This window comes from Protobothrops mucrosquamatus, unplaced genomic scaffold (genome assembly GCF_001527695.2).
Source record: "Protobothrops mucrosquamatus isolate PMUCROS unplaced genomic scaffold, P.Mucros_1.0 scaffold1329, whole genome shotgun sequence".
Classification (NCBI taxonomy): Eukaryota; Metazoa; Chordata; class Lepidosauria; order Squamata; family Viperidae; genus Protobothrops; species Protobothrops mucrosquamatus.
The window spans coordinates 454,190-479,362 of record NW_015387528.1 but is presented as its reverse complement, the minus strand read 5'-3'; the positions used below and the strand labels follow the sequence as shown (position 1 = coordinate 479,362).

Sequence of the window (25,173 nt, the reverse complement as noted above, 5' to 3'; positions counted from 1 at the left end):
TCTCTCTCTCTCTCTCTCTCTCTCTCTCTCTCTCTCCCCCTCTTCTCCGTCTCCATATCTCTTTCCCTCTGTCTTCCTCTCTCCCCGTCTCTCTTCGTCTCTCTTTCTCTCTCTCTGTGATGAAAGATGGGCTACCTTCACCCTGTTTCTGCCTCTCCTAGATGTGCAGCCAGCCGGTGGTGAGCCAGCTTCTCAGCAACATCCGATCCCAGTGCATTTCCCACGCGGCTTTGGTGCTCCAAGGATCCCTCACGCAGCTGAGGTCAGGGGGACAGGAGGCCACCTAGCGAGCCTTGCTCGACCTCCCCTTTAAACCTCTCGGGAATCTGCCCTCTGAGGACCTTGGGTCTTCAGAGTTATTTCAGGAGGGGGGGGACTATCTTGAACCCTTCTATCTCTTCTACCCAGGTCATCCCAGCAGCAGTCGCTGTTAGTCCCGTATATGCTCTGTAGGAATCTCCCCTTTGGTTTCATCCAGGAATTGGTGAGGACGACTCACCAAGATGAAGAGGTCTTCAAACAGGTAAAAAAAGAGGACCTTGCCAAGCTCTGGGGGAGGGCATACGTGTGCCACAGCCTGAGCGAAACCCAACACGTTTGGTGGAGTCTTGAGCTGTCCTTGTACATTCTTAGCCTGTTGAACTAAAAAAAAATCTTCTGAAACTGAAGATTTGGGGCATCTCAGGCTGGCCTCGGTTGGTTCACCCTGGAGCGGGCGCTAATTTAGGACTGGCTCTTGGTTCGGCCTGACTCTTCTCCAAATGGAAGCTGGGAGCCCCCTGATTCTTCTCCTTTTCCTTCTTTTCAACAGATCTTTATACCTATTTTACAAGGGCTGGCTCTTGCTTCAAAAGAATGCTCCTTCGATAGCGACAACTTTAAATACCCCCTTATGGTGAGCGTCGGAACCACTTGCTAGTACTGTGTAAACTGGAGGCTTCGCATCTGTGGCTGCCCCCTCTCTCTCTCTTTGGGATTTAGGTGGCCTGGCACCTTGTGGAAATGAAACATTTCTCTACGCCAAAGAAAACACCCATATCTCATTGGTTCGAATGGAGCGCAAAACAAAGGAAGACTTTTTAACAGACTGCGGTTTTTGTATTTAACGTTTGGGGTGTCCCCCATAAATGGCTGAAAAACAAATTCTGACCTCAGTTCTACTTTTGGTATTTCAAAGAGAAGGATTAGGGGTGACATGATAGCTGTCTTCTAGTCCCACAGAAAGGAGGGGATTCGCTTTTTTCTCTAGGGCAGAGGACCCCAAACCTTTTGGGCACCAGGGACCAGTTCTATGGAGAAAGATTTTTCCGTGGACCGGAGGGGGTCGTGGTTTCGTCTGCTGCCTGCATCCTGCAGATGGGGCTTTGCTTGTTTGTGCCGACCGGTTGCTGGCATGCCGCGGCCCGGTACCGGTCCACAGATCGGGGGTTGGGGACCCCTGCTCTAGGGCACCAGAGGGCAGGACAAGAAGTTAAGGGGTGGAAGCTTGTTAAAGAGGCAGCTAACCTAGAAATAAGAAGAATTTTTCTGACTGTGAGAATAGTGAATTAATAAAACTACTTGCCTCCTGGGGTTGTGGGCGCTCAAGTCACTGGAGGTTTTCAAAAATAGACTGGACAACCCTTTGACCAAGAGGGTGGACTAGAAGACCTCTGAGGTCCTTTCCAGGCCTAGGATTCTACACTTTGAAGGGATATAGGTTTGCCTTTCTCCAAATAAATAAACCAACCTCGGTGAGCGCTTCAAGCCAAAGAGTGCCCCATTTGCAGTGTCATTAAATTAAACGGGGGCTTACGTAATTAATGTCCAGAAACGGGGGTCTGAATCTTGGGCTCCCCTTCTCTTCTCTCCCAGGCTTTAGGGGAACTGTGCGAGATCAAGTTTGGAAAATCGCACCCTGTCTGCAGTTTGGTAAGTGGGGAAAGTGAAAAGAAAAAAAATCCTGGCGGGATTCTGCCAAAGGGACGGAAAAGCCCGAGGCAGAGCGATCTGACCCATCCAGCCCTCCTCCTGCTCATTTTGGGGGTCTCTTTGCTCTCTCCAGGTGGTCTCTTTGCCTTTGTGGTTGCCAAAATCTCTAAGCCCCGGGATGGGCCGAGAGCTCCAGAGACTCTCTTACCTTGGGGTGTTCTTCAGCCTCTCCGTCTTTGCTGAGGATGATGTAAGTGTCGAGTAGCAGGCTCAGACGGGAAATCTCTCTCGTGAAGTCAAAGAGTAGCTCTCATCAGATGAAACAATTGCCTTGACTAAAGCAGACTGACTAGTTGAAGGATCCTTCCTGCCAGCTTCTGGGGTGCCTTCTGATGGGAAAATGGGAGTTCTTAGCTGGTGCAGGGTTGTTCAAGTGTGGCCACTTTTAAGATCTGTGGACCAACTCCCAGAATTCCCCACCTAGCATTGACCACTGTTGACCAATGTTGAATTCTGTTGACTACAATTGCGTATGGTTGATCTATGTTGACTACTGTTAATCACCTTTAATCTTTATTGACCACCGTTGAACTCTGTTGACCAATGTTGACTTCAGTTAACCACTGTTGACAATGGTTGAACTATGTTGACCACCATTGACATTGGTTGACCACTGTTGACTGTGGTTGACCACTGTTGACTTCTGTTGATTTCTGTTGACCATTGTTGACAATGGTTGATCTATGTTGACCAACATTGACCACCCTTGACCACCGTGGTGTGTCTCCTCATGAAAATGAGCCCTTTGGGGAAAGAGCATCAGAAGAATGGTGGAAAAACAAACACCACAGTTACTTTTCTTCTGTCTGGGAGGGTTGGGGGTTAAAGAGAGAGCAGGTTGTACTTGAGGCCAGAGAAACAAGCACAAAATGGACGCACTTGCAGGGTTTTGTGTGCGAAGGCAGTGCAGAACTGCACTCACAATTGATTTTTGTGTTGCTTTGCCCTTTCAGCCTAGAGTGGTCGAAAAATATTTCTCTGGGCCTACCATTACTTTGGAAAACACGCGGGTCGTTAGCCAGTCACTGCAACATTACCTGGAATCTGCCAGGGTAGGTGTGCTGAAGAGGAACTTCAGGTTTTCACTTCGTTTTAAGGAAGGGAGGTCACTTGCACACAGAAATGTATAGCCCTGAATTAAAATGGAAGAATTGCTTCCCTTCCCTCCCCTCCCCTCCCTTCCCTCTCTGCATTTATCTCTCTCTCGTGGGAGAGACTGCTGCTTTGCTTAAGATGGGTTCCTTTCTGTCTTTTTCCGCTTTGTTGAAACATTTAGCAAGAGTTGTTCAAGATCCTGCACAGTATTCTGCTCAATGGAGAAACGCGGGAAGCTGCCCTCAGCTATATGGCAGCCGTGGTCAACGCCAACGTGAAAAAGGCACAAATGCAGGTGAGTTTGCCATTCCAAGCTGATGTTCAGCACAACTTTTTGCCTCCCACGCTTTCCCAAAAGCCAGCCAAAAGGGGAGAGGGAAAATTCAAGCAGCCCGATCCAGAGCCATTTAGAGTGAAAATTGTGGGAAGGATACTTGAAAGGTATGATGCCCCCTGTCTAATTTTCAGATCCCAAATCCTTTAGTTGGGCTTCTGAGATCCACCTGACCAGCTTCTGATATCCTGACTAGTACTAATGATGCTACCTAGTTGGGTAATAAAACGTCTTCAAGGAAACAACTAAGCTCAAAGAGCACTAAGGACTTATCAACTGGCCTCCTCCTCCTCCTCTTCCTCCCCACAAACCCCATTGCCTTCTAGCATTGATGATGTTACCTAGTTGGGTCGTGAAACGTCTGCAAGGAAACAACCAAGCTCAGAGAGCACCAAGGACCCCATAATCCTCTTTTTCCTCCTCCTCCACTCTGCAAACCCCACTTCCTTCTAGCACTGAGGATGTTACCTAGCTGGGTAATGAAATGTCTGCAAGAAAACCACCAAACTCAGAGAGCACCAAAGACCCCATAATCATCCTCCTCCTCCTCCTCCTCCTCCTCCTCCTCCTCCTCTCTGCAAACCCCACTCCCTTCTAGCACTGAGGATGTTACCTAGTTGAGTAAAGAAACGTCTGCAAGAAAACCACCAAGCTCAGAGAGCAGCAAGGACCCCATAATCCTCCTCCTCCTCCTCCTCCTCCTCCTCCTCCTCCTCCACTCTGCAAGCCCCACTCCCTTCTAGCACTGAGGATGTTACCTAGTTGGGTAAAGAAACGTCTGCAAGAAAACCACCAAGCTCAGAAAGCACCAAGGACCCCATAATCCTCTTCCTCCTCCTCCTCCCCCTCCTCCTCTCTGCAAACCCCACTCCCTTCTAGCACTGAGGATGTTAGTTAGTTGGGTCGTGAAACGTCTGCAAGGAAACTACCAAGCTCAGAAAGCACCAAGGACCCTGTAATCCTCCTCCTCCTCCTCCACTCCGCAACCCCCACTCCCTTCTAGCACTTACCTAGTTGGGTCATGAAACGTCTGCAAGAAAACCCCCAAGCTCAGAGAACCCCAAGGACCCCTCATTTCAACCCCGAGCTTCCAACTATTCTCCCTTATTGGTTTCCACCTAAATACCCAGGAGGCCTTGGGGTCAACCCAGGACCCAGCCTGGCTCCTCGTGTTGACTTCTCCTTGTCGGGCCCGCAGGCGGACGATCGGCTGGTGTCCACGGATGGCTTCATGCTGAACTTCCTCTGGGTCCTGCAGCAGCTGAGCACAAAAATCAAGCTGGAGACGGTCGACCCGTCCTACATCTTCCACCCTCGGTGTCGAATCATGGTGCCCGCGGACGAGACCCGGGTGAAAGCCACCTTGGAGGATGTCAGCAGCTGGATGGCGGAGCTGTGTGAGTTGAAGCGTGCTTGCTTTCGTTCGGGGTCCACGGGCTCATCGCAGGTTTTCGGCCTTGTGTGTTTGGGCTAAGACCTTCCCTGGAATCTGCATCGGCTTTCTTTGGCTAATTTGAAAAGTGGTTTCCCCCCCCCCCCCCTGCTTAATTGCATTAGGTGGTTTTTAATGGGTGGGGAGAGGTCTAAGCCAGAGGTCCCCAAACATTTGGGCACCGGGGACCGTTTCCGTGGAGAAAGGTTTTTCCGCGGACCAGAGGGTGCGTAATTTTATCCGTGAATTATTTTTTTTTGCGCCTATCATTTTTGTCATCTCTCTTTGCATCCCGAAGGATCCTGAAGCTGCTCTGAGGGTGAGGGGTGGATAGGGAATAAAAACATAAAAATAAATAAGCCAATGAAAAATTGGTTTGCAGGACAGAGATCTCTGCTCAAATCCTCTGGCAGATGCGTTCCATTTCGTTTTCCTCTCCTCCTTTTTCATTTACCGTCTTCGTTATCTTTTTTTTTTTCCCTCCACAGCCAGGGATCAGTCTCTCTTCTCCGAGCCAAAATTCCCCACAGAATGTTTCTTCCTGACCCTCCACGCCCACCACCTCTCCATCCTACCGAGCTGCCGTCGGTACATCCGTCGACTCAGAGCCATCCGGGAGCTGAACAGGTTACCAAAAATAAAAATAAAAAATGCATTGTTAGTTGTTTTGGGGATTTGAGCAAGACTTTGGCAAAAAACAAAACAAAATGAGAGCGATATGTTCCAATCTCTAAGGGGCTGCCACAAAAAAGGGGTGGGGGTCAACCTGTTCTCCAAAGCACCTGAGGGCAGGACAAGAAGCAATGGAGGGAAACTGAACAAAGAGAGAAGCAACCTGGAATTAAGGAGGCATTTCCTGACAGTCGGAACAATTAATCAGTGGGACGGCTTGCCTTCAGAAATTGTGGGTTTTTGCTGGAGGCTTTTAAGAAGAGACTGGACAGCCACTTGTCCGAAACGGTATAGGGTCTCCTGCTTGAGCAGGGGGTTGGACTAGAGGACCTCCAAGGTCCCTTCCAACTTGGTTATTCTGTAACAATAAAGTTGAGGTGCTGAGCTGATACTCTAAGCTAGAGTTTCTCAGCCTGAGTCGTGCCGGTTGGGGGAATTTTGGGAATTGAAGCTCACCCCTCTTAAAGTTGCTGAAGATGAGAAAGACTCTTCTAGGGAAACTGCCTTGTTATATATATATATATATATATATTATTAATTTTTATAGAATAACATTCTTAATATTTAGCAAACAGCATGTTGTCTGGGTTCCTGTATTTAAAAAAACAGTGAGTAATGATTAATTTCTCTATTATCATAGTCACTATGTTAGTTAATAGTATGTTTCTTAAAGCTTCTCTTTGCTCAATAGTCTTCTTACTAATATATATAATAATAATAATAATAATAATAATAATAATAATAATAATAATAATAGTAATAATAAAGTTGGAAGGGACCTTGGAGGTCATCTAGTCCAATCCCCTGCTCAGGCAGGAAACCCTATACCATTTCAGACAAATGGCTGTCCAGTCTCTTCTTAAAAACATCCAGTGTTGGAGCATTACATACTTCTGGTGAATACGTAACATATTCAATGTTACATAGTACATATTATGTTCCTTTCTCTCTAACTCATTTTTCTAGCCATTGATAAAAATTCTCCCATGTTCTAAAATACACCTGAGTCTTCTTTCTCTTTTATCTTTAATGTCAGTCTGTCCATTTTTGCACAATCTAAAATTTTCTTAATTAGTTCTTCTTGCGTTGGTAAGTTTTCATTGTTCCAATACTCGGCAAATAACTGTTCTTGCTGCGGTTAATACATGTAAAATTAAGTCTATACAATCTTTCTCATAGTTTCCTCCTATTATGCCTTAACAGAAACAATTCTGGCTTAAAATCTCTATGTTTTTTAGTCATTTTCTCCAACCTTATGTGTATTTTTGATCCAAATCTTTCAGCTTTAGGGCATGTCCACCAGATATGATAGTAAGTGCCCGGTTTTTGTTTACACTTCCAAGACTTGTTTGACAGATTTGACAGATTTTTAAACATTTTTTTGCTCAGCCTTTTTAAAGTGGCCGAGGTTGAGAAAGACTCTTCTAGGGAATCCTGGCTCGTTGTTTATGTAGCGAGTAAAGAGAGAGGGAGGAAAGAGTTGTCTGCTTTGTATGCATAAGGGAGCTGCGGGCGATGTGTAACGGCGTGCCAGCCTTTTTTTCCTCCCCTCAAGCCCGTGGAGATTGGCATTTGCACAGCTCTGGGCAGTGTTGATGTGTGGTGGGAACATGGTGTGCCCAGATGAACTTGGCACACCACGGCTTGGCGACTCCAGATGGCTGTGGGAGATAGCGAAAAAAAAGATAGCTTTTTTTCTCGGTGAGCTCACGCATTGTGGGTATTCTCTCTGCGCCTCTCTCCGAAAGCCGCCTTGGAGCTTGCCAATGGCTTCATTGTTGAAACTGGGTTGAGTAATCGTTGGCAGAACCCGGCCAGAGCACGCCTGCATGGATGGCTTTGTGGGAGCATAAGGGTAGCCGAGGACCTTGGGGGCAGGAGTAGGCACCAATGAGCGGGGCCGGGCTGCCAGAGACCCTGAGAAGGAGAAAGAAGCAGAACGATTGGTTACGTCAGTCTATATAGGTTTCCTGCCTTTATAAGGCAGTTCCTTATTCTTTTTTTTAAAAAAGATTTTATTACGTTTTATAGCAGGGGTAGTCAACCTTGGCTCTTTTATGACTCGTGGACTTCAACTCCCAGAATTCCTGAGCCAGCTAAGCTGGCTCAGGAATTCTGGGAATTGAAGTCCATGAGTCATAAAAGAGCCAAGGTTGACTACCCCTGTTTTATAGGGTTAGGGATAAAATAGGGTCAGGATAGGGATTAAGGTTTAGGGTGGGGTCAGGATCAGGATTGGGGTTATCCCCCAATAACATTTTCAATATTTAGCAGACATATTGTCTGGGTACATATATTCAGCTAACAATAGTTAACCTAGTGATAGACAACTGTAGTAAATATAATAAACAATAAGCATAAGCAGTTATCAATGAATCAATGCGTATCATTCTTCTTACTAGCATGTATTCAAAATAGCATATCACATTCGTTTCGCACTAGTTCGTCTCCCTAACCATTGGTAAAAGATATCCCATGTTCTAAAATAAATTTGAATCTTTCTTTCAATCTCTAAATCTCTAAAGCCAAACCTATCCACTTCTGCACATGCTAAGATTTTTCTTAATTCAAACCTCTTCAGTTGGTAACTTTTGGATTTTTCCAGTATTGGGCAAAATGCTACTCTCGCTGCTGTCTATACATGCAATATTAAATATTCATTCCTTATTCTGATGTGCCTTTTAAAGCCTGTGCTGGCCCCCTTCCCCCCCCCTTGCTTTTCAAGGATTGTAAGCTCAAACACACACGCAGCCTTATTGAAACTGCTGAGCAGAAGCAATTGAAATCTCTTTCAAGCATCGCCAGCCAATCTTCGAAGGCTTCATTTAGAAGTCAAAAGCTTGAAAGAGAACTCGTTAGGTTGACTTCTGACCTGGAAGCTGTTTTAGCTGAATCTGCAGGGCTGTCTAATCTGCCCACTGTAACTGTAGGACCCCCCCTCCCTTATTTTGCAAACAATCAGGGAATTGGATGCTTTTGTTCTGATTGGTAGAGCCTTGTTTTTAATGAGGTTATTTTAGGCCAGCTGGTTTAGCAGTTAACCTGGATAAATGAGGGGCTCATAAATAAATGCAAACAAATAAATATTTTGACCATCCCAAGTTTGCGCGGATGCCTTTCGACAAAAACCGACCCATTTTTTTTTCTTAGATTTTTTTTTAAAATTGGGTTTTTTCCTTTGAAATACAAATGAAAACAAAGGCATTAGGAAATTGGGAATGGGAAAAAGAGGAAAAGGAGAAGGGTAGGGTGAAAGGGGAAAGGAAAAAAAAAAGCACGGGCGTCCAACTTTGTTTGGCGCGGTAAAATGCAAAATAGAATTTGCAGCCTCGACTTTTTAATTGCACCATTTTTTTTCTCATCACTTCTTGTACGTTTTCCGGACTGTTCGGGTATGTCTGGCTTGAGACGGTTCTCTCTTTTTTTTTTTGTGGAAAATTTTAGTTAATTCAAAGAAGGTTAGAATACAAAATACGCCAGAATATTAAAACAAAAACAAAAGGAAAAAAAACCAATAAAAAAAAATTAAAGAGAAAAAAAAATCTTAAAAAAAAAGAAAGACAGACTAACATATATGCACCCAACATCCTCCCTAGTTGGATGCTGATTAGTATAATACAGCAATGTTGGTTTCTCATCCCTTGCAGAACCCAGCCAAAAGAATTTTAAACTGCTCAGCTACTAAATCTACTTATAGATTGTTAGCGTGTCATCTATAAACTATATTAATAACAAAATGACTAACAGAAAAAAAACAATAACATATTATGTAAAAATACAAAAGTAATAAAAATTGTGAACGCTAATAAGAGAAAGACAAGGTTGAAATTCCAAAACCCTCTGTTAACGAACTCTTCTTGTAATCAACTCCAAAAACATTTACCGTGGCTTCAATCCCAAATCATCCCAAATATTAACCCTAATGGGTCCCGGATCAAATATCCACGTTTGTTTCTTTATAGCATCTCTTTATCAATTGCTGATCGATTGAATACAATCTCCAGTCTCCAAAAACAATTTATCTTCCCCCAAATTAAAATTAAAATAAAATAAAAAAATCATTCCTCAGTTAGATGTATTAAGTCCGTTTCCCACTCTCCTTCAACCTTCCCCCCTTTTAAAAATAAAAAATAAAAAATTGTTGCTTGTCCACCACACAGCACAGTGTTAAGCTTCCCGGAAGGCATATGGAGCCAGCTCTATGATCTCTATTTCTTTACCTGGCCAGTTTATGGTTCTCCTCTTCGATGGTTTGAGCGCCGACATTTTTGCCCTGATTACTACAAATCCGCCACACTTTCCGCTTTTCGCAGGACCGTGGAGGACTTGAAGAACAACGAAAGTCAGTGGAAGGACTCTCCCCTCGCTACCCGGCATCGGGAGATGTTGAAGCGATGCAAAACCCAACTCAAGGTGTGTGGCTAACAACTCCGGGCGTTTGCGGCACCGTCCCTGGGGAGGGCGGAGGCTATTTTGCACAGCTCGTAGGTTGTGTCGCTTCATTTTGCTCTCGCCGTGTCCTTCCCAGAAATTGGTGAGGTGCAAAGCTTCTGCAGATGCCGGCCTGCTAGATGAGAATTTTCTCCGGAGGTGCCTCAACTTTTACAGCGTGGTGATCCAGCTCTTACTTCGGATTCTTGATCCCGCCTACCCTAAGTGAGTTACGCACCACAGGTTCCCCGTCCCTTGCTGGGCTGGGATACTGTGGGATCTAAAAGCCCAATCAGCTAAAGCGGTGCCCCCCCAATGTTTTGGTTACCAGGGACCGGTTCAGCGGAGAAAGGGTTTTCCGCGGACCGGAGGAAACGTGGTTTCGCGTGCTGCCTGCATCCTGTGGATCGGGCTTTGCTTGTTTACGTGGCATGCTGTGGACCGGTGCCGGTCCATGGCCTGGGAGTTGGGAACCCCTAAGCTAAAGTCTCTGTTGCCAGAGGGACAACATTTGATGGTGCACTGCTGTGCTTAGATCTAAATTCTGCGCTAAAATGCACATCCAGGCGTCAGAGGCAATCCTAGTACAGGCAGTCCTCGACTTGAATTACGGTCGTAGCTCGTCATTAAGCGGGTCTTTTTTCCGTAAAGGATCTCTTTTCCTTTCTCCCGTCTGCAGCATCAAACTGCCTTTAAACCCAGACGTCCCGAAAGTCTTTGCAGCGATGCCTGAGTTTTACGTGGAAGATATTGCGGAATTTTTGTTTTTTATTGTACAGTAAGTTGAAAAAAAAACACCTTCATTTCTTGTGGGTTGAAATGTCAATTGATAAATAAAAATAAAGTAAAAGCAAGGGGTCTACTGTCTCCTGCCTTGATCCCCAATCCTCCTTTCCAAAGGATATCTTCAGCAGTCTGGCTGATACCGGTGGGCTGTTTCTCCAGGTTGCCTCTAACCAGGTTAATTGAAGGACCATCTTTTCCCAGTTTGATGTACCTGACTCACCAGAGCAGGGAGGCAGGGAATGCTTTGGGCCTCCTCTCCTAAAGAGCGCCATCTAGCGGGATCCAGAAGAAGGGCCTTCTCCCCACAGGCAGTCCTCGACTTACAACAGTTCATTTAGTGACCGTTTAAGGTTACAACGGCACTGAAAAAGTGCCCTATGACCGTTTTTCCACACTTAACGACCATTCGCAGCGTCCCCGTGGTCACGGGATCAAAATCCAGACACTTGGCAACTGACTCCTACTTACGACCGTCGCCATGTCCTTGTGGTGGGTCACACCCTCCCCTTTTTGAGACTTTCTGACAAAGACAATTCACTTTAACAGCCTTGTTGCCAACATAACCGTTGCCGTGATTTGCTCAACAAATATGTTCAGGAAATGGGGCAAAGTGCGTCTCACTTAGCCACAGAAATGTTGGCCGTAAGTCGAGGACTCTCCGTAGTGGCTCCCTCCCTGCAGAGAGCTAAGGTTGGCCCCTACTTGGACACCACTTTTGCAAGGCTCTGAAGACGGGGTTGTGCCAACGGGTCTGGGGACCCCCACCCGTTGTGGAGCCCATCAAATGGCACGTCCAATTGTTATCACCGGGGATTGTTGTTGGGGATTATTGTTTTTATGTTGGGGTTTTGTATACTTTGTGTACCACCTGGAGTCACTGAGAGTGAGCTGGGCAGCCATATACATTTTTCTTAATAAATAAACAACTAGGATATATTTGCTCTTCCATCTTCCTACCTCGGGGGAGGCCCAGAAGGAAGAGAACTTGAGGCCAAACCAAAAAGTCCCTCCAGGGTTTCTGGGTTAAGGACAGAACCCAAGATTGGACTCAGCCTTCCATCCTTCCGAGGTCGGCAAAATGAGGACCTAGATTGTTGGGGGGCAATAGGCTGACTATAAACCGCTCAGAGAGGGCTGTAAAGCAGGGTGAAGCGGTATATAGGTCTAAGGGCTATTGCTATAAGAGCCTTGGTGGCGCCGTGCTTAGAATGCAGCATTGCAGTCTAAATTCTGCCCACTGCCAGCAGTTTGATCCTGATAGGCTCAAGGTTGACTCGGCCGTCCATCCTTCTGAGATCAGTCCAGTGAGGACCCAGATTGTTGGGGGGCAACAGGCCGACTTTGTAAATTGCTTAGAGAGGGCTGTAAAGCACGGTGAAGCGGTATATAAATCTAAGGGCTATTGCTATAAGAGCCCTGGTGGCGCCGTGCTTAGAATGCAGCATTGTAGGCTAAACTCTGCCCACTGCCAGCAGTTCGATCCTGACCGGCTCAAAATTGACTCAGCCTTCCATCCTTCCAGGGTCAATAAAATGAGGACCCAGATTATTGAGTCTGTCAATCTCTCAGAGAGGGCTGTAAACATGCATTATGAAACGGTATATAAGTGCTCTATTATGGGCTGGATGCCATCTCTCTGCTTTGGCTGTTACCCTTGTCAAGCCTTCCTCCGTTGTTCCTTTCGTCCCCCTCCCTGCTCCCCCGTTGTCCAGATACTCGCCTCAGGTACTCTACGAGCCTTGCACTCAGGAGCTGGTGACCTTCCTTGTGGTGATGCTCTGCAACCAGGACTACATCCGGAACCCTTACCTGGTGGCCAAGCTGGTGGAGGTGATGTTCATGACCAACCCAGCCGTCCAGCCCCGGACCCAGAAGTTCTTCGAAATGATCGAGAACCATCCGCTCTCCGTCAAGTTGCTGGTTCCTTCCCTGATGAAGTTTTACACAGGTGGGTCAACAAATTGTGCAAATTGTGCCGCTCGGGCAACGCAGCCGTACACGGCGACAATACAGGCGGTCCTCGGCTGACAATGGTTTCGTTTGGTGACCAACCCTGAAAAAAGTGACTCAACGGCCCTTTTTCACCCGTCGCAGCGTCCCCCTCGGTGCGCGATCAAAATTCAAGACACTTTGCAACCGACTCGTATTAACGACGGCTGCGCTGTTCCTGGGGTCCCCCTTTTTGCGACCTTCTGATGAGCAAAGTCAACGGGGGAGCCCGATCCACTTAACAACCGTATTACTAATTCAACGATTCGCTGCACAGCGGTGGCCAGGGAAGTCGTAAAATGGGGCCAAAACTCACTCAACAAATGTCCCACTTAGCAACGGAAACGTTGGACTGAACTGTGGTCGTAAAGGCGAGGACTACCTGTATCTCCTGTTCTCCTTTTCTCAGTTGTGGCAAGTTTTAAGATGGGTGGACTTCAACTCCCAGAATTCTCCAGCCAGCGTCGGAGTTGAGGTCCGTTAAAAGTTGCTAAGCAGCTCTAACCAACTGGATTCCCACAACTTGCTGACCTGCAAGTCACCCAGCCCCATCTTGGCTTACGGTGTTGTGCGAATGTGGCCGCTGTTGCTTAACCTGGCACCCTCGGGAGGGTGTGTGGAGGCTACAACTTTTTTTAAAAAAAAAAACAAACAAATTTTATTAATTTTTTTTAACTCTTACAACAAAGTGCTCGGGACACACCGTGGTGCTGGGGTGGTCAAATATCCAACAATAAATCCATATAAAATAACCCAAGTACATACATCAAATATTCCCTCTCTATTTCCCTCAGATAATATAATATATTTAAAATAACCCATTTCTACATTCAATTTCTATAAACCCTAATCCTGTTTTTAAACTTTATTAATTTACAATTACCATAATCCACCTTAACCTTAAATAAACATATTATCACTTCGGGTATCCCTTCCAGATGTATTCTAGTTCTTAATCTCCTAAATCCTTCATTTTATCACAAATCTCTCTTATTTCTTCTTCCACTACTCGATATTTATCCTAATTAAAATAAAATATAACTCTACCCTATACATATACCATCCATCAATCAGTCTATCTCTATAACAAAACAAAATAATACCAAACCTTAAACCATTTCAGTGAGGTTACAACTCTTCATCTCTCTTTTTTTTTTCTCCCCCTCTCAGACGTGGAGCACACCGGGGCCACCAGCGAATTCTACGACAAATTTACGATCCGCTACCACATCAGCACCATCTTCAAAAGCTTGTGGCAGAACATAGCTCACCATGGAACCTTCATGGAAGAGTTCAAGTGAGTGTCACGCTTACGTGTCAGCTTGTTCTGGATTGGACAGTCGTGAAAAAGACTCTGGACGGACCCTGCACATCTGGGCTGGGTGTGTCTCCAGGAAGGACCAAATGAATTTTTAAACTGATGGCAGTAGAAAAGTCAGAATAAGAAAAGTCAGTATAAGATGGTTTGATAGCGATTGTACCACACAAAGGTGGGAATGTGGGTTTTTTTGGGTTTGTTTTTTTTGCCGTGCTAAGCATTTTCCCAACAGGGCGAGGTTCTTATTCCCCTTTTGCAGAAGGCAAAATGGATGCCAGGGAATTACAAACGGCTGAGCAGGGATTGGATGTGGCTCAGATTTATCCGCCTGGCGTCGTCCTCGTTGATTAGAGCTAAGAAATCCATCCAATTGTCTTTTTTTTTTGCTTCTTCTATTTTCTCCCCCACCCCTTCCCCAGCTCTGGCAAGCAATTTGTTCGCTATATCAACATGCTGATCAACGACACGACGTTCTTGCTGGATGAGAGCCTGGAGTCCCTCAAACGCATCCACGAAGTGCAGGAGGAGATGAAAAACAAGGAACAGTGGGATCTTCTCCCCAGGGTGAGCTGGGTCTGGGTTTTAGCCACCGCCTCCCCATCTGGGGAATTCTGGGAGTTGACGTCCAACGTGGTTTAAAGTTGTGTCCGACTGTCAGCGACCCCTTGGATCATAGCACGCCAGGCCACCCCTCTCCCCGTCCTCCGCTTGTTTCCCGGAGTTTGCCCAAATTCATGTTCCTCGTGTCGATGGCACCATCTACCCGTCTCCTCCTCTGCCGCCCCCTTCTCCTCCTGCCTCCCGTCTTTCCCAACCTCGGGGTCCTCCTTTCTCATAAGGTGGCCAAAGTCTTTGAGCTTCGGCTTACATATGCGTCCTTCCCCAAAAAAAACCAGTCACGGTTGATTTCCTTTAGCATCGACTGACTGGATCCCCTTGCAGTCCAAGGGATTCTCAAGAGTCTTCTCCAACCCCGGCATTCGAAAACATCCGTTCTTCGGCCCTCAGCCTTCCTTAGGATCCAACTCTCGCAGCCGTGCCCGATTCCTGGAGTGGCTTACAGGTTATAATGATCAGACGGGTGGTAAAATATTCCACCTGTGGCTGTTTCCTTTTTAGGACCAGCAACAGGCCCGGCAGTCCCAGTTGGCCCAGGACGAGAGGGTGTCGCGCTCCTACCTGGCTCTGGCCACAGAAACGGTGGACATGTTTCACATCCTCACCAAGCAAGTCCAGAAGCCTTTCCTCCGACCTGTGAGTAGAACCATAGAGGGACAGAGTTGGGAGGAAGCAAGCTTCGGCTTTGCTTCCAGGCCATCTACTGCGGTGGGTCCGGGAGCCAGCTCTCCTGGATCCACAACAAAGTCCAGGTTGCATATTATAAATGATTAGCCTTTTGATCAGAGTCCAGTGATGGCGAATCTTTTAGAGACCGGGTGCCCCAAAACCGCCCCTGTGCACCGCCCCACCCCCTCACCCCGCCTGCCCGCAGGGCCACCCACCGCCTCCACGGCCCGCTGCAGATCATCCAGCAGCGCCATGTTGGCCACACCCTCTGCCTGTGCCCTGCAGCATCATCTGCGCGCGACTGGGCACGAGGGTGGAGTCTTGTCCCCCCTGCCTGGCTGCCTTGGCTGCGCTGCTCCGTGTGGGCTGCGCCTGGGGGAAACTCTCCTCTGGGGCGGGGCTGCTGGTGAGGGGGCCACGGTGGGAGGCGATGGCATGCATGCCACAGAGAGGGCTCTGAGTGCTGCCTCTGGCATGTGTGCCATAGGTTCGCCACCACTGGATTAGATTAACAACGGAGCCTTTGTAGCGCAGTGGTTAGAATGCAGTACTGCAGGCTACTTCTGCCGACTGCCAGCTGTCGGCAGTTCGAGTCTCGCCAGCTCAAGGTTGAACTCAGCCTTCCATTTTTAAAATGAGGACCCAGATTGTTGGGGGACAATAGGCCGACTCTGTAAACCACTTAGAGAGAGGGCTGTGAAGCAGTATATAAGTCTCAGTGCTGTTGTATTCTCTCCCCCACCTACACTCTGCCATTTCCTGTGGGCAGGAGCTCGGCCCACGGCTGGCTGCGATGCTGAACTTCAACCTTCAGCAGTTGTGTGGCCCGAAGTGCCGCGATCTGAAAGTGGAAAATCCCGAGAAGTACGGCTTTGAACCAAAGAAGCTTCTGGACCAGCTGACCGACATCTACTTGCAGCTGGATTGTGCCCGTTTCGCAAAAGCGATTGCGGATGATCAGGTGAGTGGCAGGCCCGAGTCTCAGCCGGGAAGGGACGTGGTGGGTGGCCCGAATCTCCCACGACATCCCAGCGTAAGACACTTTTACTATCCAGGGAGGTTCTGAATCCTCCCACAGGATTCTTGAAACCCTTTGCCAAAACACAAAAGGTTTCCGTAATGCACGGTCCTCATTTTGTGTCTATTCACGATCATCGTGAAAAAAAAAAAAGATGAAAAAAATAACGTTACGGACAGCTCTCCTATTTGTGACCTTCGCAGGTCTGTCAAGCAAAGCCGAAGTACAATCATAAGCCCAGTTTTGCGGTTTCCCTGGGTGATTGCTTTGCTTAACGACCGAGTTGCCGGTCCTCATTGTGGTCGCTAAGCGAGGACTACTGATCTGTGGGGGGAGGAAGGTGTTGAAAACCCGCCCAACTCCTCTAGGGAGTTGAACAGAATCCCTGGATGATTAAAATTTGAAGCAAAACGAAATGGTTGGTGCAAATTCTTGAGGACGGTGCCAAATTACCTGGATCTTGGTTTGTTTGAAATACCTTTTCCAGCTCTCTGATTAACAATCAGGGCATGGGGGAAGAATAGTCTGGCGTTAGCTGAATCGGTCCACGTGGGAAAACGATGCAGCTGTTTTCCTATTTTCCAGCCTGAAGTGGTTCTCTTCTGGAAGGTTTTAGGAAAAGCAAATTTTAACTTTTTCTCCAGGTCCCCCCACCTAATCACTGCCTTTCTAATATTACAATACTTTTGGACTGTGCATGTTCTGGATTCAGCTTTATGTCCTTAATAGTTTTCAACTAAACCAGTCCTTCCGAGGGTGCGTGATTCCGTTAAGAAAATTCCTCTTAAGTTTTTTCCGGCCAGGCAGTTTGAGTGTGGCTGATACTTCATGAATATTCCCCTTCCCCAAATCTTTGCTTCTTTTCCTTGACTGGGGGGATGTGGGTGACCCTGTGCCGTACTCCAATTATTATCATGGGATGTCTTTTGCAGAAGCATGGGGGGGGGGAAATATTCTAGTATTTGAAGGGCTGCCACAAAGAGGAGGGGGTCAACTTATTTTCCAAAGTGCCTGAAGGCAGGGTAAGAAGCAACAGATGGAAACTAATCCAGGAGAGAAGCAACCTGGAATTAAGGAGAAACTTCCTGACAGTGAGGACAATTAACCAGTGGAACAGCTTGCCACCAGAAGTTGTGGATGCTCCATCACTGGAGGCTTTTAAGAAGAGATTGGACAACGATTTGTCTGAAATGGTATAGGGCAGGGGTAGGCAACTTTAGTTCTTTTATGACTTGTGGACTTCAACTCCCAGAATTCCTGAGCCAGCATGGCGGAACTATGGCCCCCTCATGACTGGTAGACTTCAACTCCCAGAATTCCTCAGCCAGCATGGGGAACTATGGCCCCCTCATGACTCGTGGACTTCAACTCCCAGAATTCCTGAGCCAGCATGGGGAACTATGGCCCCCTTCATGACTGGTGGACTTCAACTCCCAGAATTCCTCAGCCAGCATGGCGGAACTGTGGCCCCTTCATGACTTGTGGACTTCAACTCCCAGAATTCCTCAGCCAGCCGTGCTGAGGGAAAAGGGAGAGGTTTCCAAGCTGAGTTAAGCTGGCTCAGGAATTCTGGGAGTTGAAGTCCACGAGTCATAAAAGAACCAAGGTTGCCTACCCTTGGTATAGGGTCTCCTGCTTGAGCAGGAGGCTGGACTGGAAGACCTCCGAGGTCCCTTCCAGCTCTGTTCCGATTGGACTGGAAAACATCCAGTTATCGTGAAGGATCTCAAAAGCGCATGCTCCTTTTTCACTTCCTCCTGCTGCTGTGCTCTGATTCAGGATCCACTGCACTGCAGATAAATTTAGATCGCTTTTGGAAGTGGGTAGATGCGACTGAGCTAGGTGAGCCTGCTGCTCAGATTGATTGATTTATTCCTTCCGCCTGCCGAGACTGAACTGAAGGTCGAATCCCTTCGGTTTTTCCTGAGCTGGGCTGGCCGCAGCGCCCTCGGATGCTGCCCAGGAGGCAACTTTTCCCTTCCTTCTGGGGGCTGCTGGAATTGCTGGGTGCGTTACAACTCAGAGACAGGTCCTCTGCAGCAATGCTGCATTTAGCTGGCCAGCGCCCAGCAAATTCTGGCTTCCTTCTCCTGCAGGAGTTTTGCAAGCTGACCTAACGGGAGCCAAAGATGATTCTGGTGGCTTAACTCCTTATAGGAAAGTCAGAATTGCTCAAAGCAGCTGTCTTTTCTGAAAGAGCGATGGATTCTTTCGAACCGAATTCCTCCTGGCTGGCAGTTCTGTTGCCAATAAATCTCCTTTAGCCGGTGTTTTTCCGTGGAATCCTAGAGAGAGAGAGAGATCTATCTCTCCCGTGTGCTGAAACAGCTAAGCCCTTCCTCCTAGGTCAGTGATGGCGAACCTTTTAGAGACCGAGTGCCCAAACTGCAACCCAAAACCCACTTATGCATCGTCGAGTGCCTGGTGGGTGTGGCCCATTGGGTGGGCGTGTCCCATTGGGTGGGCGTGGCTGCGATGGTAACGGCAGACTGGGTGGGACTAAAAAGTTCGATCAATCAATTCCAACTTTGCAAGAACTTTTTTTTCCCCCGTGAGAAGTTGAAATTGATTGATTGAATTTTTTTTTTATTTTTTGCACACGGCGGCGGAGGCCTAAAGCGAAAAGGTTTTATAAAACCCAGCTGAAGGCCTAGGACTGGGGCGACGGCGCGCGTGCCCCACAGAGAGGGCTCTGAGTGCCACCTCTGGCACCCGTGCCACAGGTTCGCCACCACTGTCCTAGGTGGAGCACAGACAACTCTCATTGAAAGCAACATGTTTCTGACCCTCCGGTCGATGCTGACTTGTCAGAAACTGGAGTTGTTAGGTGACGGTTACACCAGTGATCTTCCCGTTTGCATTCTCTCCAGACAGCAAATTAAAACAAGAGTGAATAAGCGTAAGGCACGTGGAGTGGTTTACTTCAATGTGGCAAAATATCTGGGAGGGGGGGGAAACAAGTGTGTCTTTCTGACCGTACATTACGGGCAAGAGTTCAGACTTGTGTGTCATGGTTGCGACACACATCAGGTGTTTTTACTTTGACATTGTGGTTAGAAAGCTAGACTTCAAGAAAGAATATCCCAAATACAAAAATTGGATCTATTTTAGCACTGGCCTGCTCTTGAAAAAGCCTCTGATAGCTGCTTCGACGAATTGTAGAGGGGCGAACAGTTTTCAAGATAGATAACAGCTGTTCAGGTAGACTCGATACAGATAGATTTAGTCAGCTTCAGCCGTTAAATTAATCTAACTAAAATCATTTTGATTTTCCTGGGACCAGATTTTCTTTTTTTTTAAAGAACAGTGTCTCTATTTTATTGTGCGCATTTATAAACGTCGTGCTAATTGTGTACAGTTTTCTCCTCGGCCGTTGCTTAATTAAGAGGATTGATTTCTGCTTGATTGTTTGTCTGGGGTTAATGCCTGCTTACAAATGGAGAGAATGTGTTCTGAACTGTCGGTTTCCTTCTTAGCTTTTTTTATTGGAGCGGTGTGTAAAGGCGGTTTATCTCAACGTGTCCACTGATGGCTGGTTGTCTGAAGGCCGAATTGCCAGGAATTCCCTCATGTTTTTGGATTTAGCTTGGCCATGGTTTCCCCAGTTGAAACCGTGCTGGAGTCTGTCCGCGTGTTGAAGAGATTGAGTGTTCATCGTGCCCTCTTGACTTGGTGTGGCGGCTTTCATGCTCTTTATCGGTTGGTTTTGCAGAGGTCTTACAGCAAGGAGCTCTTTGAGGAGGTGATTTCAAAGATGAGGAAAGCTGGCATCAAGTCGACCATCGCAATAGAAAAATTCAAGCTGCTTGCGGAGAAAGTGGACGAAATCGTAGCCAAGAACGCCCGCGCCGAAATTGACTACAGCGACGCTCCGGATGAGTTCCGAGGTAAGCCAAGGCGATCTCATGTCCAACGAATAAAAAGAAGGCCGTATAGTTTTCAACCAGTCCTTTAAATCCCGCGTGGGCGTGGCTGGGCTTATTTGTCGAGCGTCTACCTTTAAAACTCAGCTGATGAGTTGACTCTGTCCCTTCAGATCCGCTCATGGATACCTTAATGTCTGACCCTGTCCGGTTGCCATCGGGAACCATCATGGACCGCTCGGTCATCCTCCGGCACCTTCTCAACTCCTCCACGGATCCCTTCAATCGCCAGACACTAACGGAAAACATGCTGGAACCAGGTAGCTGGGAGAGAGTTTGGGTTTCAGATCCGGAGCGCAATTTGGAAATCTCTTTGCCGTCTTTCCCGATTCGTGGGGTATTCTCCAAGCTTGTTTCTCCTCCTGGGGACATCTCATGAACCAACTCGGTTACATCATCAGCGCACGGGGGGAGTGGTATGAATCTTACCCACAGCGTTTTTTTTTAAAATCCATTCTTAGACTTTAAGGACTGCTTGCTTGTTCTAAAGATCTCCCCCCCGTTGATTCTCCCCCCTTTTTTTATTTTCAGTGCCTGAGCTGAAAGAGCAAATCCAAGCTTGGATGAGGGACAAGCAGCATCCAGATCACTGAGGTCACCCTGCCGGCAGCACACGCCGAGGCCGACTGCGGAGAGCAGGGCAAACGGATCGAGGCGAAGGGGAATGCCAAAACCGTGGGGAGTTGACGCCTCGTCCGGGGCTCACGCAGTGCCTGCTGCTACCACCATGGACGTTGGGACCTCGTGGGCGAGGCGAAGGGGGAGAGGCGCCACCGCAAACGCAGCTTAACCCTTGTACATAACTTTTAAGCGATGCATCGGCAGTCAATAGCATTGTGGGTGGGATCCAGCAGGTTCCTTTTTCTGTTCTGAAACGAGACTCCTCCATTTCATGGCTGGGGTGCGTAACGGCCGAATTCGGTTGTGGATCGGGGTCGGCACAGCCCTCGGTGTGTGCGTGCGTGTGCGCGTGCGTGCGTTTTGTTTTTTTGTTTTTGTTTTTTTTTAAAAAAAAAAAACAACAAACCAACACAATATATTTCCAGATCTCCGTTAATTTGATAGTGGTTGGAACTTTGAACGTTTTGCTGCTAATCTCCCGGACCTTTTCATTTCTCTCCACCTCTCCCGCCCGCACGGTCCTGCCTCCCGGCTTTTAGTTTTCGTTTTGTTTCGTTTTTTTCCTTAACGTGAAGAAAAACTTTCCCTGTCTATGGAAAAAATGGCTTCTCTCACACCCGCCCATCCCCAAGAGGACAGAATCTTGGGGGGGGGGGAAAGCAAAATGTGCCTGCGAGGAGTATTAAAAAGGGAGGGATCGTATTTTTCTATTATAAATCTTTTTTTTGTTTTTTAAATTTGGTAAGCCACCCCCCCCCCCAAGAAGAGTTAATTCACAATCCAATAGCAAATTTCATTCTCCCGCATTGAAATTTTACGTTGTTTGACGTGTCCCTTTTATGTTTCAAGGAGATACTTCATATCCTATGTTGTTATTTTTATTTTTGGGTTGGTTTTTCTCCAGAACCTTGTATTATAGATGGAAACAGCTGCCGCAAAGCAATTGGAGTGGAATACGAGGGTTTCATTGACTTAAAAGATATATAGAGAGAGTTATATATATACATATATATATATATATATAGAAAAAAAAATCTTTTAAAGCCAGAGATCTTACAAGCTCTCTGTCTTTTAAAAGTGTGTCTCTGGGAGAGGGGGGGGAAATGAGGGTTGGGTGTGTGTGGAAAGCAGATTGTTTTATTCTCGGCGCCTCCGAGTCGAAGCCGGCGGATCCATTTTTATGTTGCGTACCAGTTTTATATCCATGGCTTGGCCTTACCAAAGCAAAAAGGGTGCAGAAAAAAAAATGTAGACTTTGCTTTTTTTAAAAAAAGAAACTATATAAAAAAAGATGAAACATTTTTGTATGACTGCCCTGTGCTTCAAAGATACTTGAATGTCCTTTTTGAAAAGGATTTGAAACCACAGTGTTTAAAAAAAAAAAAAGAAGACGACAAAACGAAACAAATTAAGCCTGAAAAGAAAATGGTTTTTTTTTTCTTTTCTGCTGAGTTTCCTCTGTTCAGTTCCTAATTCTTGAAGAACAATAAACGGTGATACACATTCACAAGAACCTTTCCCCCCCCCCTTCCCCGTGGCTCCTTTATGTATTTTGGGCGGGCTTCTTAATCAAAATGACAAAATACTTTGTACAGGACCTAGGACGTGATTTTCATCGAAGGATTCGGTTGCTTGCTTATTGGGGGGTCTCAGTTTTTCAATGAGACGAACCTAGCTATTGCTTCTTTGGTCTTTCTCCTTCCGAGGGGGAAAAGTAATTGGACAAATCTTATGTTATTTATCTGCAATAAATTGAGAATTGTGGCTTGTTCTAGAAAAGCATGAGCTGTCACTGAATCGCAATGAGTCAGGTCCAATATCCCATCGCTTAGACTTAGACCAAAATAGGTTTTGCTGATCGATAGTATGAGCCAAACAACAACAACAACAACAACAACAACAAAAAGCATTTTTGAAGGATTTCAGTCTGTGTCAGTCACCAGGACCAAAGGTTTATTTCAAGCTACTGGGCTCATGCTGGAGCCCATTATCAGAGAACTTCTCTCTCCCTCCAGAATATGCACACTAGGCTGTTTATCTTGATTTGCAGTGGTGGTTGTCATTCACGCAGAGCCACAGATCAGCTCTTACTCTGGAGAAGTTGGACCTATAAGGGGCAACGAGCCAAAATTACATCATGAATTGAACCCTGTGGGTTAACAACCCACAAAAACTCTGAATGTTTTCTGCCAGCGAGTTAAAGCTGATGGGCACATACTGACAGGATAAACCAGGGGTCTTCAAATGTAGCCCTTTTATGACTTGTGGACTTCAACTCCCAGAATTCCTCAGCCAGGCACGCTGGCTGAGGAATTCTGGGAGTTGAAGTCCACAAGTCATAAAAGGGCCAAGTTTTGAAGACCCCTGGGATAAACCCATGGGACTCAAGTCATGATGTAATTTGGGTTTAGCCTCTGTAATCCCAGTCTGCTGTTTAAAAAAACATGGTTTGTAATTTAGCTTGTCTGAATCCCTTCCTTCCTTTATCTCTTTTCTTTCTTTTTTATCTTCTTTATCTCTTTTCTTTCTTTACCTCCTTTCTTTATCTTTCTTTTCTTTTTTTCTTCCCCTTCCTTCTCTTTTCTTTATTTCTTTTCTTTTTATCTCTTCTTTCTCTTTTCTTTATCTTTCTTCCCTTTCTTTTTTCTCCCTCCTCCCTCCCTCCTTCCCCTTCCCTTTCTTTCAGTTTCCTTCCTTCCTTCCTTCCTTCCTTCCTTCCTTCCTTCCTTCCTTCCTTCCTTCCTTCCTTCCTTCCTTCCTGTATGGCATATCTTACATGGACCAGCAATATATATTAACAGTTCACCTAGATAAGTAGATAAGTAAAACAATAACATATAAATGTTAAAAAGATCTATTTTCAAACACCAATGTCTTGGTCTTTTAACCGTTGAAGCCCTGCGTCCTTTATATTTCGTTTAACCAACTTTGATTTTTGTGTAAGTCAGCTTTGTATGGGGGAGGTTTTTGAAACCTTGAGGGCATATAAGTAGGTACTTTAAGAATAACAACAACAAAAAAGAACAGGACAAAAGAGGTACGCAAACCATTTTAGGGCAAATGGCTGCCACAAATCAATAGTGAGAATAAAATAGAAACAGAGATAAAATATTTAAAGATTGTGAGCTCTCGCTTGAGGTTGCTGTACAATGGAAAATCCCTGAAGCTGTGCCGGCATTCCATAATATAATAGACCTGGACTTAACGACAATTGAGCCCACAATTACTATTGCTCAGCAAGGCAGCTAAGTGGGTTTTACAATTTTTTTTTGGCCACCATCGTTAAAACAAATTATTGCTGCTGTTAAGGGAATCACGTGGTCATTAAGCGAATCCAGCTTCCCCCATCAACTTTGCTTGTTGGAAGACAAATCTGGGAAGATTACGGATGGTGATCACGTGACTGCAGGACAGGCAACAGTCATAAGTACATGTCAGTTGCCGAGCATTTGAATTTTGATCACCTGACCACGGGATGTGTGAAAAACGAGTCACTTTTTTTTTGAGTGACACTAACTTTGGTCACTAAGTGAATGTAAGTCTGCATTTATAAAAGAGAAAAAAACATGCAAACATTCCAAAGGGTTTAGTTTTCATCGCAAATTTAAATGTGGGATGAGTTATTTCCTAGGCGGAGGAGGGAAAAAAAATCCATTTTCCTATACATCATCTTCCTGTCAATTGCACATTTGCAACCTCTCCATTTAATGGGTTGTGTAAGCCCAGCCCATCATAAACCTGGATGAGGGAGGAGAGTTGCTGATTTTGACAATCCCTGTCAAAGGTACTTTCTGCATTCAGACGTTCATTTGCTCGCTTTGGAGGACTGTGTGTTTTAAAAAGCCGACCGGCGATTGTCAAAACTTTTAATTCACGCCGTTTAATATGCTTGTGTGTCTCTTCTCCGTCGCTTCCGTCACGGCTTTGCGTTAATTGACCTGAATCAATTCCCAAATCAATTCACCCAGCCTTCCCACAATCCTCAGCGCCTCCCAGTAAACCTGAGGGGAAAAAAAGGCCCGCGGCGCTCCCCTTTTATACCCCGCTATGTCAATTCGCCCCCTCCTCCTCGAATGTGTCCCTCCGCGCGAGGGGCCGCCGAGGCATTCCTACGCCGCCGGCTTAAAAGAATCCCAAGGAGAATTCCCAGACTGAAGCGGGGAAGCGCATCCCTTCTTCGAACGCTCATTGGCTGCCTTCGCAGCCCACGTCCCGCCCTTCATTGGATTGGCTTAGAGGCGCTCCGAGATTGGCAGCGGAGGCGTCCTGTCCCCTTCTGAGCCTTTCCGTCATCTC

At 46.5% G+C, this 25,173-nt stretch overlaps 1 protein-coding gene across 3 annotated transcripts in view; it reads left to right on the top strand.

Annotated features, from left to right (window-relative positions):
* UBE4B (ubiquitination factor E4B) overlaps positions 1-20,898 on the top strand; it is a 39,877-nt gene extending 18,979 nt beyond the window's left edge. For all 3 annotated transcript variants that reach the window (XM_015821439.1, XM_029285136.1, XM_029285135.1), the window contains 20 exons: positions 162-262; positions 409-523; positions 812-895; positions 1,855-1,911; positions 2,045-2,161; positions 2,925-3,023; positions 3,248-3,361; positions 4,599-4,797; positions 5,321-5,459; positions 9,818-9,917; positions 10,033-10,160; positions 10,615-10,713; positions 12,434-12,669; positions 13,881-14,007; positions 14,448-14,592; positions 15,148-15,282; positions 16,085-16,276; positions 20,046-20,220; positions 20,370-20,516; positions 20,788-20,898. In XM_015821439.1, the coding sequence (XP_015676925.1) occupies positions 162-262; positions 409-523; positions 812-895; positions 1,855-1,911; positions 2,045-2,161; positions 2,925-3,023; positions 3,248-3,361; positions 4,599-4,797; positions 5,321-5,459; positions 9,818-9,917; positions 10,033-10,160; positions 10,615-10,713; positions 12,434-12,669; positions 13,881-14,007; positions 14,448-14,592; positions 15,148-15,282; positions 16,085-16,276; positions 20,046-20,220; positions 20,370-20,516; positions 20,788-20,849 (2,571 nt within the window). In that variant the 3' untranslated portion in view covers positions 20,850-20,898. The remainder of the gene's footprint in view (positions 1-161; positions 263-408; positions 524-811; positions 896-1,854; positions 1,912-2,044; positions 2,162-2,924; positions 3,024-3,247; positions 3,362-4,598; positions 4,798-5,320; positions 5,460-9,817; positions 9,918-10,032; positions 10,161-10,614; positions 10,714-12,433; positions 12,670-13,880; positions 14,008-14,447; positions 14,593-15,147; positions 15,283-16,084; positions 16,277-20,045; positions 20,221-20,369; positions 20,517-20,787) is intronic.
* The last annotated feature ends 4,275 nt before the right edge of the window (positions 20,899-25,173 follow it).